The sequence below is a fragment of the Stegodyphus dumicola genome, chromosome 6 (assembly GCF_044657685.1).
Source record: "Stegodyphus dumicola isolate Sdum_Otavi_A_Nest chromosome 6, ASM4465768v1".
Classification (NCBI taxonomy): domain Eukaryota; kingdom Metazoa; phylum Arthropoda; class Arachnida; order Araneae; family Eresidae; genus Stegodyphus; species Stegodyphus dumicola.
In genome coordinates this window covers 153,137,222-153,152,081 of record NC_140773.1, presented here as the reverse complement: position 1 = coordinate 153,152,081, position 14,860 = coordinate 153,137,222, and the positions used below count along the sequence as shown (strand labels likewise).

Genomic DNA, 14,860 nt, shown 5'->3' with positions numbered 1-14,860 from the left:
GATTCCTGTTTTGTCAAAATTATCACATGAAGATTCAACGAAATGGTTTAAATATGTTTCAGATGTTCAGAGAATAATCAACAGTACAACTACGAGAAGTACGAAATATTCACCGTTTGAGCTTCTCATAGGCACGAAAATGAAGAATAAAGAAGATTTGAGAATTAGTGAAATATTGAATGAAGAATATTTAAAGCAATTGATGCAAGAACGCGATGAGATGAGAGAAGATGCTAAAAACAACATTTTGAAGATACAAGAAGAGAATCGTAAACAATTCAACAAGAAATGTAAGAAACCGAAACTGTACAAGATTGGCGACTTGGTAGCCATTCAGAGAACTCAATATGGGACTGGTTTGAAACTACGACCTAAGTTTCATGGACCGTATAAAATCATAGCTGTTCGATCAAATGACAGATATGAAGTCGAGAAAGTAGGATGCCATGAAGGACCAAATTTGACATCTACTGCGGCTGACCATATGAAGCCATGGTCAAATTGATTTAATGCTTGTATCAGCTCAAAACCTAAGGACCTGATACTCTCTTTTTCTCTTTCTTTCTTTTTTTTTATTATCTTTGCAGGTACATGATGGTGATGTCTATTCAACAGACATCGAGGACGATGCCTCTTCAGGCTGGCCGAAGCTGTGGGAAATCATACCGTCCAATGCTGAATGAGAATTGCCCGTTATGACGTCATCAGTATAGCATCACCCAGCGCAGTAAGAATCATCCCAGACAGCGCTGAGACCTGGTCGAGAGTGGATGGCAGACGTGAGCAGACGGCTCACACGTCTTCAAGAGTTTACGAACTTTAATTGCGCTTTCGATGTTATGCCTTTACATCATTATGTTAATCCTGCATACCGTTAACTTCATCTTTATATACTTTTCTTTATATACTTTTATTTCTTTCTATTAAATAAACCATTTAAATATTACTTCGTGCTCTCATGCTGTGAATCAAGTCAAATTCTACAAATATGTCATAATAAAAGCAAAAGGAAATGACGGAACACTGTAGATGCGTGATTAGACCCATATTGAAGAAGATTTTGATTGCGTAGTATGCTAGTAATGCTAACTTGGTAACATCTAAAGAACTTGGCAGTCGAGGCAGTTTTAATTCCATTTTTATTTCCAATTGATATTTGTGGCCACAATCACTTGGCACTCTAGTCGTGCCTTTCCACAGAAGATTTACATTTTTGATATTGTTGAGATAGAAAGCAAGCCAGCGAAATTACATCTTAGCAGAGTAGACGGCAAAAGCTGAAGTGCGTAGTTATGAAAGATGGAAGCACGCGAAGAGAAAAGTTTTGGTTTATACAAGATCAGTTTCAGTTCTTAATTATTACGTCATCAGAGTTGCGCGGGCCATAGAGTGATCTAGAAATGACGCAATGCGGAGAATTTATTACGATTTTAGAATAAAGAGGAAGAATTAATGTTTTTAGTTATTCTGATTCATATAATTTTATCTTACATATTCCCCCCTTCAAAAAGAAAAAGGTGTAGCGACAGAGAAGCCTTTTGAAAGAGAAAGAGTTAAAACACTAGCAAATGTAAAAAAAAAAAAAAAAAAAAAAAAAAAAAAACATAAATCATAAAATTTTTGTCCTGTAAAGTATAATTTATAAATATCAATTTTTTTTAATAAATTTTTAATTTTTAGAGTCCTATGGTAACATTTATTTGAAAATTTTGCCTTGGTTGAATTTTTTCCCTCCAAAGTCTCCACTCCAAGGGAGATATTCAGTAACAAGTTTCTTTGTTTCTTCTGAGGATGGATCTAATTTCTTCCAACTGTATGATTCATAATCAATTTGCCAATCTTCAGAAAGCTTGAACAGGATTTATCCTCTACGTGGGAAAAAAGCTCCTGGATTTATTTATAACGCGCTTCTAAATTCAACAGTGGGTGAAGGACAGTGTGTGATCGTCTGATGCTTGTGCTTCTTTTCCGGCGATTCTTAAGTACTTTCCCTCGTCTCCAAAGTTATGCGTTTTATCAAGTGCTTCTAAAGTTATTGATTTTAGTGTTCAAATTGATGTGTATGCGAACTCTTAAATTCAAGATTTTGTGATTGGAATGTTAACACGCTAAAAAACGGCAAAAATGTCAACTGATAAAAAAGAATCCGTAGCTATTGTGGATACAATGAAATTCCAATTTCCTATTTTTGATGGCACAAGTACAAATTTTCCAATAGACAAATATCTTCTATTGTTTGAAGAGAAATGTGCCGCAAAGAACATTCTAGAAAAGGAAAAGAAATTTGTTTTCTCAGAGTGTATTAGAGGAGAAGCTTTAGCCCTCTATTTACGTGATTGTTTAGATAAAGACTAGGACAACATAAAGGTTATTTTCGAGACATACTTCACAACATCGGAATCTGTTACTTTTAGTGATTTTGTGTCTTTAAAATACGAGAAATTTAATAATATTGATGTTTATTTTCGTAATAAGTTGAAATTAGGAGCCAGCTTGAAACTAACAGATTCCACAATGGTGGAAGCACTTACGGAAGGACTTCCTGAGTCTCAAAGAATGCTGTTAACAGTGCAAAAAATAGACACACGGAAAGACTGGATTACTCTTGCTAGGAAACTGTTTCCAGTTAAGATGCCGTTAGATGGTCTAGGAAATAGTAATTACCAATTTGTTTCTCCAAGGCAAACTGTTCCGAGGTGCTATTATCCCAGACCAGTGCAAGCCACTCCTTATCAAAGTTTTCGTAGTGTGAGACCTTTTAATTATCAACAAGTGCGTAGTTATGAAAGATGGAAGCACGCGAAGAGAAAAGTTTTGGTTTACAAGGTCAGTTTCAGTTCTTAATTATTACGTCATCAGAGTTGCGCGGGCCATAGAGATATCTAGAAATGACGCAATGCAGAGAAGTTATTACGATTTTAGAATAAAGAGGAAGAATTAATGTTTTTAGTTATTCTGATTCATATAATTTTATCTTACATATATATATTTAAACTTCTCTCAATATAACTCTGCTAACTTGTGTCTTATAACCATCTAGTTTTAGTATTTTTTTCTGCTTAATCGATATAACCGTGGGAAAATCTTACTTGCTTCCGTATCCGTTTAGTAAAATAAAAAGCAGTGAAACATAGAAATACATTGATGGAAAATGAAATCCCAACAAGAAGAAAGAACTATGCTAGATAAACGAAATTTCAGAGGTGTGTTTGTACATCTGAAAGAATATGTCTATTCAAATTTCGCGTTAGACGAGTACGTATGACACTAGAAGCGCCATTATGAACATGTAAATGAGGTTTATTTCGAGTCTTCCGAATCAAGAATGCTTTTAAAGAGTCGAAGAAGGCAGTAATAGCAGCTTACGAGTTTGTACGAGGCTGTGGAATAAGGCTAGGAGGGGGTGGATTTTCTTTTCAAAATACGGCAGAAAAACTTGGCAGGGATGTATGCAATGCATATTGGCAGCAGTGATCGCGCAAAGGTACTGCCTCAAGAAAGCCGAAGTCCGGCTGCACATGTGCCACATTCAAAGGGAAGACCGCTGTATTCGCCGCATGTCTGTAGCGCACTGCATCTGCAGCAGACATTCGAGCTTTCGTGGGAACCAAACCAAAGTGATACAACAAACTATAATACGTTGATTACTTAAAAAGACATCTAGGAACCAGACGCCCTGCAGCAGATATGCTACTGTGGTGCGTTCCTGTCAAAACACCGCCATCTGCGACTTCCGTGGTGTCAGGCTAGAGCTTACTGGAGGGCGGAATGGAGATATTTGTGTTCTCACATAACAGCCATTTCTATCCGTTTCCGAGTGATCCCCGTATGTTTGTTAGAAAAGGCCAGCGCTTGGAACAAACTGTCTGTGGCGAGGACTCATTGGACCCCAATCAGGAATTATGGTCTGGAAAGCAATTTCCTATGCTAGCAGGAGCATTCTCGTCGTTCTCCCCACACGTTGATAGCAAATTCATACGCCAGACTGGTGACTCCATCAATTGTGCTGCCATTCTTGAGCAATATTCCGCGGGGAGCATTTTCCAACATTTATAACGCGTGTCTCCATACCGCTGCTATCATTCAACATATCAACATGTTTACTTGACCTGCGTGATCACCCAATCATTCTCTCATCGAACACGTATGGGACATGACTGAACGATAAATTCAGCGTTATCCACAAGAAGCATGGACCGTTGTTGATTCGAACTAAGTGCAACAGGCATGGAACTCAATCCCAAAAAATAACATACGGCTACTATACGACACAACGCATACGTGTTTGCATGTTTGGATTCAAGATGGTGGCCACCACAACAGTTATTTTAATGTAACAGCATTTCACATTTGAAATGGCTCTTCCCGCACATACTTCTAACCTATAACTTTAATCAAACAAATACGTTGCTCATACAAATGCTTTGCCTACATTTATTCCTTAAAACTTACTTCTTCTTGGTGTTGGGGTTTTATACTAAATCAGGGTATTTAGTGTACATTTATTCATAAGTTCAAATATAATTACCTTCCATGAAATCAAAGACTGACTGAAAATTTCGTATACTTTGTGTTCAATCGAGGACCGAAAGGTAGCTGGAATTTTCCGAAAAGAAGCACATATCTACTCTACACCTATAACAGTTTCCCAAACAGAGTTTACAAATATAAAATGAAGTTAATAAATATCTATAGCGCCTTTCCGAATTAAAAATAACAATTACATCACTGAAACAAGATATGTTGTATTGCTGCCATTTGAAACTATTCATTTGAAACAAAAGATAACAGAAGCTTTTTCCTGTGAAGGAATACAATATTTTTTCAAAGGTTATAATAATTTTCGAAATAATATTTACATACACTCATGATAACAGATTTTTAGAACAAAGTACAGATAGCTTTTTCCAAACTTCTTCAAAAACTGACGAAATACAATCTAGAATGTTTTAAATACAGCAGATGAAAGGATAGGTTAAAATCGGACAGGTAACGCGACCAGAAAGTAAAACATATGTTTCATTGCTACCGACAATAACAATAGCAGGCTTTCCCGCCACCTGTTTCATACACGTAAGCATTCACGAAGAACGGACGCAGTAGTAGAAAAACAAGCAGACGCAACATACCTGTACATACCACCGCGAGAGTCGGGACATGCTGTTTCGCCTCTTCTTCCGCGCCATTTCAAACAGGTATCCAAAAAACAAGTTAACACAGAGCTCGCAATAATCCAAAAAGTGTGTAGAAATCTAGCATATTTAAATTGTAAAGACACTATAGTACTTAAACTATACAGCAGACAGGATATCTGCTTCGCACCAGCAGAATGACGAGGGACATGGTCCGAGTTCGCTCTCGCGGCTTTTTGCGGCGGAAGTGGAATCATAATTCAAGCCGGTGTGCTTCAGGGGTAATCTCCAAATTGAGAAAACTCAATTTGGGGCTGTATGGCAAGAGGAAAAAACATCTAAGGAACATGAATCCAACATTGATTATCGATTCAAATCAATAAACTTCTAAAAAGCGACTTTTTCAAACTTTTGACTTAATGCATATACGCACCCATAACGTACATAACTACGTTATTGTTTTTTTATTTAAAAGAATTTCATAATTCTCACATTAATCATCCGTTGATTGAAGCTAATTTTAAGTGTGTAATTTACATCAATTAAAACAGCTTTCAGTTCTAAATTTCTAATAATATATTATAACTACAACTTTGTATATATTTCTAAAAGGCATTATTCGCCAAACCTTTCACTTTCGGAATTTTTTTCCCGTGACAATATAAACTAAAAACAAATTTTGTTGAAATCAAAGAAAAAATTCCTACAGAATACAAAATGGACGGTAGGACTGAGTAATCCTGACTCTAAATTCTTTCATAATAAGTCAATCAAGATCAGGATTGGATTGGATTGCATTACTTAATTATGGCAAAGCACACGAAGGCCATCTGCCTACAAGGAAGGATACCTTCGTGGAGGACTTTCTAAGGGAAACTGGCTCGTATACAGGTTACACGTGGGGAAAATCAAGAAAACGCTCATGCAGACAGCCCGTTCGCGGAATTCGAACCTCGGACCGAACTACCAGTGTTCAGCGTCTTTACCGCTCGGTCTTTGGTGGGCCTCAATAAAGATCAGGAACAAAATTCTTCGCGCCTCGCCCTCCCCAAAACAAAAATTAGATAAATCATTGTGGGTTTCCATCCCCCCCCCCTGCTGTCTAATTTTTTTCAAGCATTAAAAAGAACAAGTTTATCTCTCGGAAGTCAAAGTTAAATGCCGTAGTAAACCAATACTAATAGTTCTAAGTCCGCATCACTAACTCTGACTTCTACCATAACCGGTGAATAAAAAGGTGTAGGACATTTGAAAATTGTTTAAGCAATGATAAATCTAACAGAAAACATTTAATGATATCAGTCGAAACGTGTAAGAGATATGTTATGTCGTGAAAGGATTTGCGAATTTTTTCATTGTTGCTGTTTTAAAATGTGTCATTACGAAATAAATATTTATGGAATGGAATGACGTTAAAATTTGAGCAGCTTTAAAAATTACCTTAGATAAAAACCTGCTATAAAAATAATACTCGAAATATGTGGACAATCTAATCACTGCAGGGAGTTCAGAAACATACGTACTACGAGTCATTAAAGGCCCAAAAGTCTTCCGATTGTATTATTTCAACACACTGTTAACAAAGTAACTTCACATATTGTGAGAATGAACAACGCACTAAGGAAACGTGCTTTGTAAAAGAGTGCTAATCGACTATCTTGATGTAGGATTGTCATAAATTACCATTTATAAAAATGTAAGATTTGGAAAGAGCAATAAAAGAACGTGTACCTATACTGTCGCTTGTCTTGATATTTAAAATAAACTGATCAACTTCAAATGCTTCAACTGCTTTACTTATGAGTAAAAATTCGGTAAAAATTAATGCAAATACAGACTCACCCTCTATTTCAAACGAAAAGTTTCCCTTCTCCTACAAACAAAAAGTCAAAATTACAAGCCAATTACACACAAATTAGTGAAGTTTCGAGAGAAATTTATGATTAGAGAGGAATAATTATTATAAATACCGCACCCTGTCATGGCAATATATTCTAGTGAAGAGTAATTAAGTGAAATACCTTTTTCCCCACAAAAGCACATTAATCTAAAATGACTAGTCATTATCCGATGAAACACAATACTCAAGGCAGTAGTTAAAAATTAATTCTTTTAATTATCTGTCACGGAACAGCATTTACGATGCTCGCCAATGAAATAAAAAACTTTTAAATAGCTCTTCTTACAAAAACAATTATCAAGCGGTTTTAATAGGCGTACTTTTCATAACTTGTTATCAAGGTTAAAAACACAAATGGTGCAAGCAAAATAGTTTAATTCCTACGTACAAAACTATTCAGAACAAATAATTCACTCTTCCATATGAAATATTTAATACTTTGGAAAGCACCCTTTATTGAGACATTAAAAAATTTTTCAACAACCATCAAACTGTATAATAGAAAAAGTACAGTCGTTTGTATTTCATTGATAATATCAGATGTAATTATTTAAAAATGCATCAACAAATACCTTTGGGAAATACTTAAAATTAATTATTACAATTGTATATGCATTGAAAATAAAGCATAATTTCAGTAAAGGTTTCTCTCCTATGGTAGTTTTAAGTATTAGAATCGATTTACAAAGCAGCATTTCTGGATTCGCTTTCCGACAATCTGTATACGACTTGTTAGGATGTTCTTCTCATCGAACTAAGGAATTTAATATTAATTTAAGAAATCATTACATCAGCTAGTTAATGATATAAACTAGTATTGCGTAAAGAATGCGCATATGCGAATTCTTTAGAACTAAATACTACCCGAAATGTCAGGCATAAGTTTCGGAAAAATTTTTTGAGTATACGATATTTTAAAACGAAGAAACGTATGTGCAGTAACTGTCTAGAAAAGAAAAACATTTTATGCGGACGTATATTTACAGGGTTTTTACAATCATAGAATTCCTTTCATACAGATATTGAGGGCAGACGGCTGAATTACACACAATAAGATTATTAGCTTTCTGCAAATCAGTCCAAATAAAAAAAAAATTACATTCATAAAAAGAAAGGAAAATTGAAATAGTTACAACCAAGCAGCTGGTAAATAAACTTTTATTTTTTAAAGAAATGACAATGTTAATTCTTCTTCCCCCCCCTCCCCGCATAATTAAAAGTATCTATCCATGTAGAATTTAAGGATGCCTTTGGTCAGATAATGCCTAAATAATGGTCTACTTGTGCTCTGCTGAAGATGCAATGTTATACGAAGAACGCTACAGTAATGCGCTCTCTAAGCCATTGCTATTACTTTTGATAAGCCTTCTAGGAGAGCCCTTATTACTGCCTACCATGTCTAATTCAACACTCCAAAGAAACACTAATCTAATGAAGTTGCGAAAAAAAGAAAGATTAATGGTAAAGCGCATAAACTGGCTCGAAGATGATGGCTGGGATATTCTCCGACGTAAAATTTTGGTTGTATAAAAAACATTACTCGAGCTAGCTTTTCTTGCAGCGACGTTACATTGCTTTCCATATCTAGTGGCGCCCACCAGTGGCCGAGCGGTAAAGTCGCTGAACACCGGTAGTTCGGTCCGAGGTTCGAATCCCGCGAACGGGCTGGCTGCATGGATGTTTTCGTGGTTTTCCCCATGTGTGACGTGTATACGAGCCAGTTTCCCTTAGAACGTCCTCCACGAAGGCATTCCTCCCCTTAGGCAGATAGCCATAGTGTGCTTTGCCAAAATTAAATACACCACACCACCACCACCATATCTAGTATTGTGAAAGGTTAAATACCACTTATGAGTTTGCCCTGTAAATTTTCACGAAATCCGACTTGGCAGAACGGAGAATTTCCGTTTCGTTCTTTCCCTTTCCATCCTGTAGTCGAACTTGTGACGTTTCATTCACTGCCCCCATCACCTTCAACGAGAACCCTTAGTGTAAAACTCTTTCTCATTTTTCCACGGAGGTAAGAATTTTGAAAAACGCGGGAAGAGGAATCGTGGAAACAGAACTAATTCAAGAATACTACTTACTTCCGACCTCCATGCGTTTTTCTGCTGCTCTCGCCATCTCCCTCATCAGCACCTCTAGCGACGGAAAGCTGATCCCCGATTCATCGCTTTTTCAAAACGTTTTGTTGAAAGGGTGATTCGTTGCGACAGGAAACATTAATAAACGTTAATTTAGCTTGTTGCGCTTGACTAGCTGATCAATACACCAAATGCTATAAAGTAATTTCATAGAGAAGCACAGGTGTGAAATGACATCCTAGTTTTAATCATACGTGATTATTCCGAATTTGTCTTTTGATAGCTTCATTCATCAAGGTTTAAAACGATATCAAAAATTTATTGAAAACAGATGTGGTCATCGAGCTGTAATATTCGAAAGAAGTTCATACATTTTAAAAATATTAAAAAAAAAAAAAAGGCTATTAACGTTGGATTTGCCAAGAAATTCACAGCAACGGATATTTACTGATAAAATTTTGAAGATGATGCACTGCAAGAAAGAAACCATAACTGCATTTCTAACACAGCTAAGATTAAAATAGAGAAATATACATCCAAATTTAGGGAGGAAAGAAAGATAGAGGGTTTCGTGACGAACTTACTCCGTATCAAAAAATTTATAACAAAACTCTATCACCAGCACGATATTTGGGACTAGATTTTATCACAGAAATCTCTAAACTTTGAACCTGAAGAAATCTTCGATGTACAGACATCGACACAATGTATTAGGCTTATCTTCCATAGCTGGAACAGGAGCTGATCAAATTGTGCCAAAAAAACACAAGGAAAATTTCTTAATTATTGATGAAATTATATAATGACGAATATTTTTTGCATTTATTTTATTGTATATACAGGATTTATTATTATTATTATTTCATGTGCGCGTATAAACTAGTTTTGATATATTAGGAGTAACATTTGAAGAATCATTCTGTCTTAAAGAGAATGAATTAATTTCATTTTTTCTATTATTTTGCTAAGAAAATGTTCTAGAATTCTCTAAAAACAGTAAATTATGTGAAAATAGCTTAAGAGGAGAATTTTGGGAGAACTTATGACTTTAGGTCAATTCACCCGATAGGAAATTAATAGTCCTTCCCCTTACGTTAAAGGAAATAGTAACGGGGATATTCCAATTCTTATCGCTTCAAAAAAAAGCTAAAACTGTAAAAGTGAGTAACGAAACTACTTCTATGGCTCCTCTCTTTAAACATACTTTCTTTTTGTTCATGATAGAATATAGTGATAAATATACACCATGTTATTTCTGTTTTTAAAGATTACAAATAATTACACTTATAATAGACTCCTAATAATTTTTTAACTATATATATGAGTATATGTTTAGAATTATATGAATCGTAAAATTCAAAGGTCATCACTTTTAGACTCTCTAAGTAAGTATAATATTATATAAATTCATTATTCATTGATAGTATTATGAATAGTAATAGAAAAATTATTATTAATATTTCAAATTTTAATTTTTTAATTATTTATCTTGTATTTATTATATATTTGTGGAATGCGCACGGACTTCAGTTATGTACAATGAAAAATTTAGAGAAAACTAATAAGCTTATGCTGACTGCATATTGCTCTTAATCTCCCGTAGTCTAAAGAGCGCTTTTTTTATATTGACACTAGATTAACTTAATTTCATAATCTATTAGAAAATAATTAGAAAGCAAAAAGAGACATTTTGAAACATTTTGCCTCTTCAAAGAAACCAGTACTTTTGATAATATAACAAACTTCTCAGTGAACATCATCTTTTTAAGACCACCAAAACTCCAGAGCTCTGAACTCCTTTAAAACCGTCGATGGTCGCGTTTAAAGATTAATAAAGTATGAATAATGCATCATTCTGCTCACAATAATTTGTCTAAACGAAATATTTAATAAATATTAGAAATCAAAAGCTTCGAGAGGACGAAAAAGCATTATTATTCGGGGGGGATGAAACCGAAAAGGACGAAATGGCACTAAACTGGTAGAACGGGATCAAAAGTTAAATTCAAAATCTGATGTAAACAAGCAGAGAAACCAAGTTAAATAAAACTATCCAATAGCAATGGGGTGCGTTTGAAAGACAATCCCTTTCCTGTCAGTGTCACGTTATATGTAAACATAAAGACGCAGTACCTATATAAAACATGAAAAATGCAATTTCAACTCTGCTGATAAGAAAATTAGAACGTATGTATCACAATATGCTCAGAAAAATGTGACAAAATAAGAAAATAGAGAGAAGGATTAATGGATGAAAACTATTATTAAAATAATATCAGGTCACAAAATATTACGTATCGATCTTCTTCCTGGATACAGTTTAGTGTTCCTAAAATGTAATAATGAAAAAGTTCCTCCGCAGAAGCTTTTATTGGTCCGTTGAAAAGTGTTAGCTACATGTGTAGATAAACCATAGCATTGGCAACTGGCAACATGCGTAGTTGTAAAATACGCGCCTTAGGGCCACATACATTGTCGACATGCGTTATACAAGGTTATACAAATTGCGATGTCGTATACAAGTTTACATATCCTTATTCAGAAAAACTTAACTCAGGTTGGATTCAAATAAATAATTGCATTGAGAATAAAAACGACCGAAAATACAAATCCCTTCCTCTCCCCAAAAAAACTAATTAAATAAAAGCTTTCACCCTTCTCCACTTCCCAAAAGTTTTCCTGAAATTACTTCAGATTCACAAACAAGTAATAGAATGGTTATTCCACCTTGCGAAAAAGAAAATTTTCCAAACCTCAAATCTCGGCAATCGTCATACACTACAGCATATATCGACAAATTACATAATGTACTGTGAAAGCAACCCCTCGTTAAATTATACCAATGACGTCACGCAATTTGAAAGAGGGGGTGGAATACATTCAAGATTGCAGCTAAGCACACACGTGAGCTCCCAACAGAGAAGTAGAGGTGACAGGATCAAAACGAAGAAAAAAACGTCCTACGCTGTTAATGGTTAGCGGAACAGTTTAATCAACTCGTACAATGCGGTTAATTTGCACATCAGTAGCACATCAGGTGGTTCGAAGTTCGTTAGGAAATAGATAAGGAATTTACTTTCATACCTATGGACAATAGTACGAGGTCATTGAAAAAGTGGAAATGTAAAGGTTAACGTTTTTCATCTGCTGCTTATTTAAATGCACTCTCTCGGAGTATTTCCGGTTCATTAAAATTACTGCATATAAGTGTTCAGTCATTTCCCACAAAACCATAGGATGTCTTTAATTTTATGAAATTTAACACACAAACTCAGACTATGTTCTATGCTGTTAATTTTTTTTTTAAAATATAAAATGGACTACAAAATCTAAATATAAAGAAAATAATTTTAGCAACAACAGTTCTTGACTAATTGCAAATAATAATTAGAAATTAAGCACTGCAGAAATAATAGCTTCTAACTTAATGACTTTATTTCATTTACTGACATAAGAAAAATTATGTGGAGAGCATTGTTATTCGGAATTTTCATCAAAAAATTCTGAAACATATTCAAAGCAGCCATCTTGAAATATAGAAAACCTGAAAGTTCTTGCATCACAAAGTGCTGCGACATCTTAAAAGTTTCAAACTATGAAATTTGATTTAATTTCACCCTATAATGAATCATTCCATTCTAATTCATACATGATTCTGAAGTAATATATGTTAACTTTATTTAATTTATTGCTCTTAAATTTACATTATGTTAATGCCTAAATTCATTCCATTTTGTAATTTTTCAAAATTTTATACTGATAAAACCTACTGAGGAAAGAAAAATTTTTACGTATCGAAGCACTTTTAAATACAATAAAATATAATTAATAATTAATGAACATAAAATCAAGTAAACAAACTGACACATAAATGTATTTAAAGGTTTATAGTAAAATTTAAAAAACATGATCTAGTATTTTAAAATTTCTACAGCGGATTAAAATAAATTGAATCGAACAAATATGAATCGGAAAAATAACTCAGAAAATCATTCAAAAAATTTTTATTTGCTCAATTTTAAGCTTTATTAAGAGATGATAATATCACTACCTTAGTTTCTGTTAAGAAAATTTACTTTACTTTTCCTTTTCGTTAGACACTTAATGGTCGATAGCGTCCTTTTTACTTCCTTGTACGAAGTAAAAAGGAAGTATTGTAATCGCGAAAAGTTTCAGGCAGCATATTTCAAAGAAAATATCCATTTTGACCGCTATCGAATGCAATTTAACGATGTTTTTGCGTGATATCTGTACGTAAGGACAGAATAAAATACTCTTTTCCTTCAAAAAAATTGTAAAACTGCTTTAAAATTAATTCTGAAGAGAATTTTTCGTGGCGTCTGTACGAACGTATGTACGTACATATCTCCCATAACTCAAAAACGAGTAGCCTCGGAACGTTGAAATTTTGTATATAGGACTGCTATAACATGTAGATGTGCACCTCGTATTTTGGTTGCAATCGGCCGCACCAAACGTATACAAATATATTTATATATATATTCACTCTATTACCCGGCTCAGTGATCTCAGTTTCTTTACTCTTATATGTTTGTAAATTGTACATTTTTTGCTTTAAAAATGATTATATTATGTTGTTTTTATGCCTTTAGTAAATCTGTATGCAATATTTTTAGAATTATCAACAATTTTAAGTTGTCTAAGTGCCGCTAAGCCTTTTTTTTTTTTTTTTTTTTTTTTTTTTTTTTTTTTTTTTTATGGCGGGCATTGATGTTTACATTTGAAACAGGAGACTAGTGGATTTGTTGCCAATCTAGAGAAACTTAGCTTCGCAACAACAAAGATAACGCATTCATTTATTATTGCCAATTAAATCATGCTTAATCCTTTCTGGAATTTTTTCGAGGAAATAAGTGTTTAAGATTTACTTCGTAATTTTTAATATAGATATTTTGAGTTTTTTATGTATTTTTGCGTTCTCGCGAAGTGAGTTCTGAATTAATTAAATGAGAAATACTCAATCGCCTGTGAAAAACTGTTTCTTTTTTGTTTTGTTTGCTTAATTTCTTTTATACATCATTCTAGCTTTATTCTAGTATTTGAATAGAACATGTGGCAACGATTAGATAATTCTATTCTTTAAATGATACAAATTTTGTGCATTATGAGTTATATGAACGAAATATATAAGTTAACTGTTATATAATTATTGGATTATATAACAGTTAACTTAGTTTCCGTTATATAATCATTATATAAGTTAACTGTTATGTAATTATTAATACTGTTAAGTGAATCTAGCGCCAGAGTGTCGCTATGGTAAACAAATACTCAAAAGTGAGTGAATTTTAAAGAATGCATTTATTCTATTGTGGTTTATGCGCTGTCGGCGAAGTAGATTTAATTCAATCCAATAAGTTTAAATGAAATGCAAGAAAAAATGCGTATAATTTAATATTCCGTACAAGGAAGTCATGCGGTGTACACATCAGATTTTTTTTTTAAACTACATCGATCTAAATTCAGACAAACTTAAATCCGGGAGATTTGATATTCTTGCGAGATTAGATGAAAAATCGAGTCTTCCCGTTTCAGCGAAAAGCCTGGCAGCAGTGCCGTCTTAACAGCGTTATGGGCGCCTGGACAAACCAGTATGCTAGTGCACCTAATATGAGGTGTCTTCCTGTTTGCGCGGTTGTTAAAAACGTTCCTGTTTGCGCGAAATCATCAATCTTCATAGGGCATAATGGGGGGTCGACTGGGCGTTGGCCTCTTCCGAAATG

General features: G+C 34.1%; 1 protein-coding gene across 6 annotated transcripts in view; it reads right to left on the bottom strand.

Annotated features, from left to right (window-relative positions):
- LOC118184470 (disks large 1 tumor suppressor protein-like) overlaps window positions 1–14,860 on the bottom strand; it is a 711,253-nt gene that overhangs the window by 434,355 nt on the left and 262,038 nt on the right. Inside the window, exon 1 of one of the 6 annotated variants that reach the window (XM_085819062.1) lies at window positions 5,130–5,352. The exons of 4 other annotated variants lie outside the window; for them this stretch is intronic. In XM_085819062.1, the coding sequence (XP_085675188.1) occupies window positions 5,130–5,186 (57 nt within the window). In that variant the 5' untranslated portion in view covers window positions 5,187–5,352. Of the gene's footprint in view, window positions 1–5,129; window positions 5,353–14,860 lie in introns of those variants that run through there. One more of the 6 variants, XM_085819064.1, reaches the window with a different exon arrangement.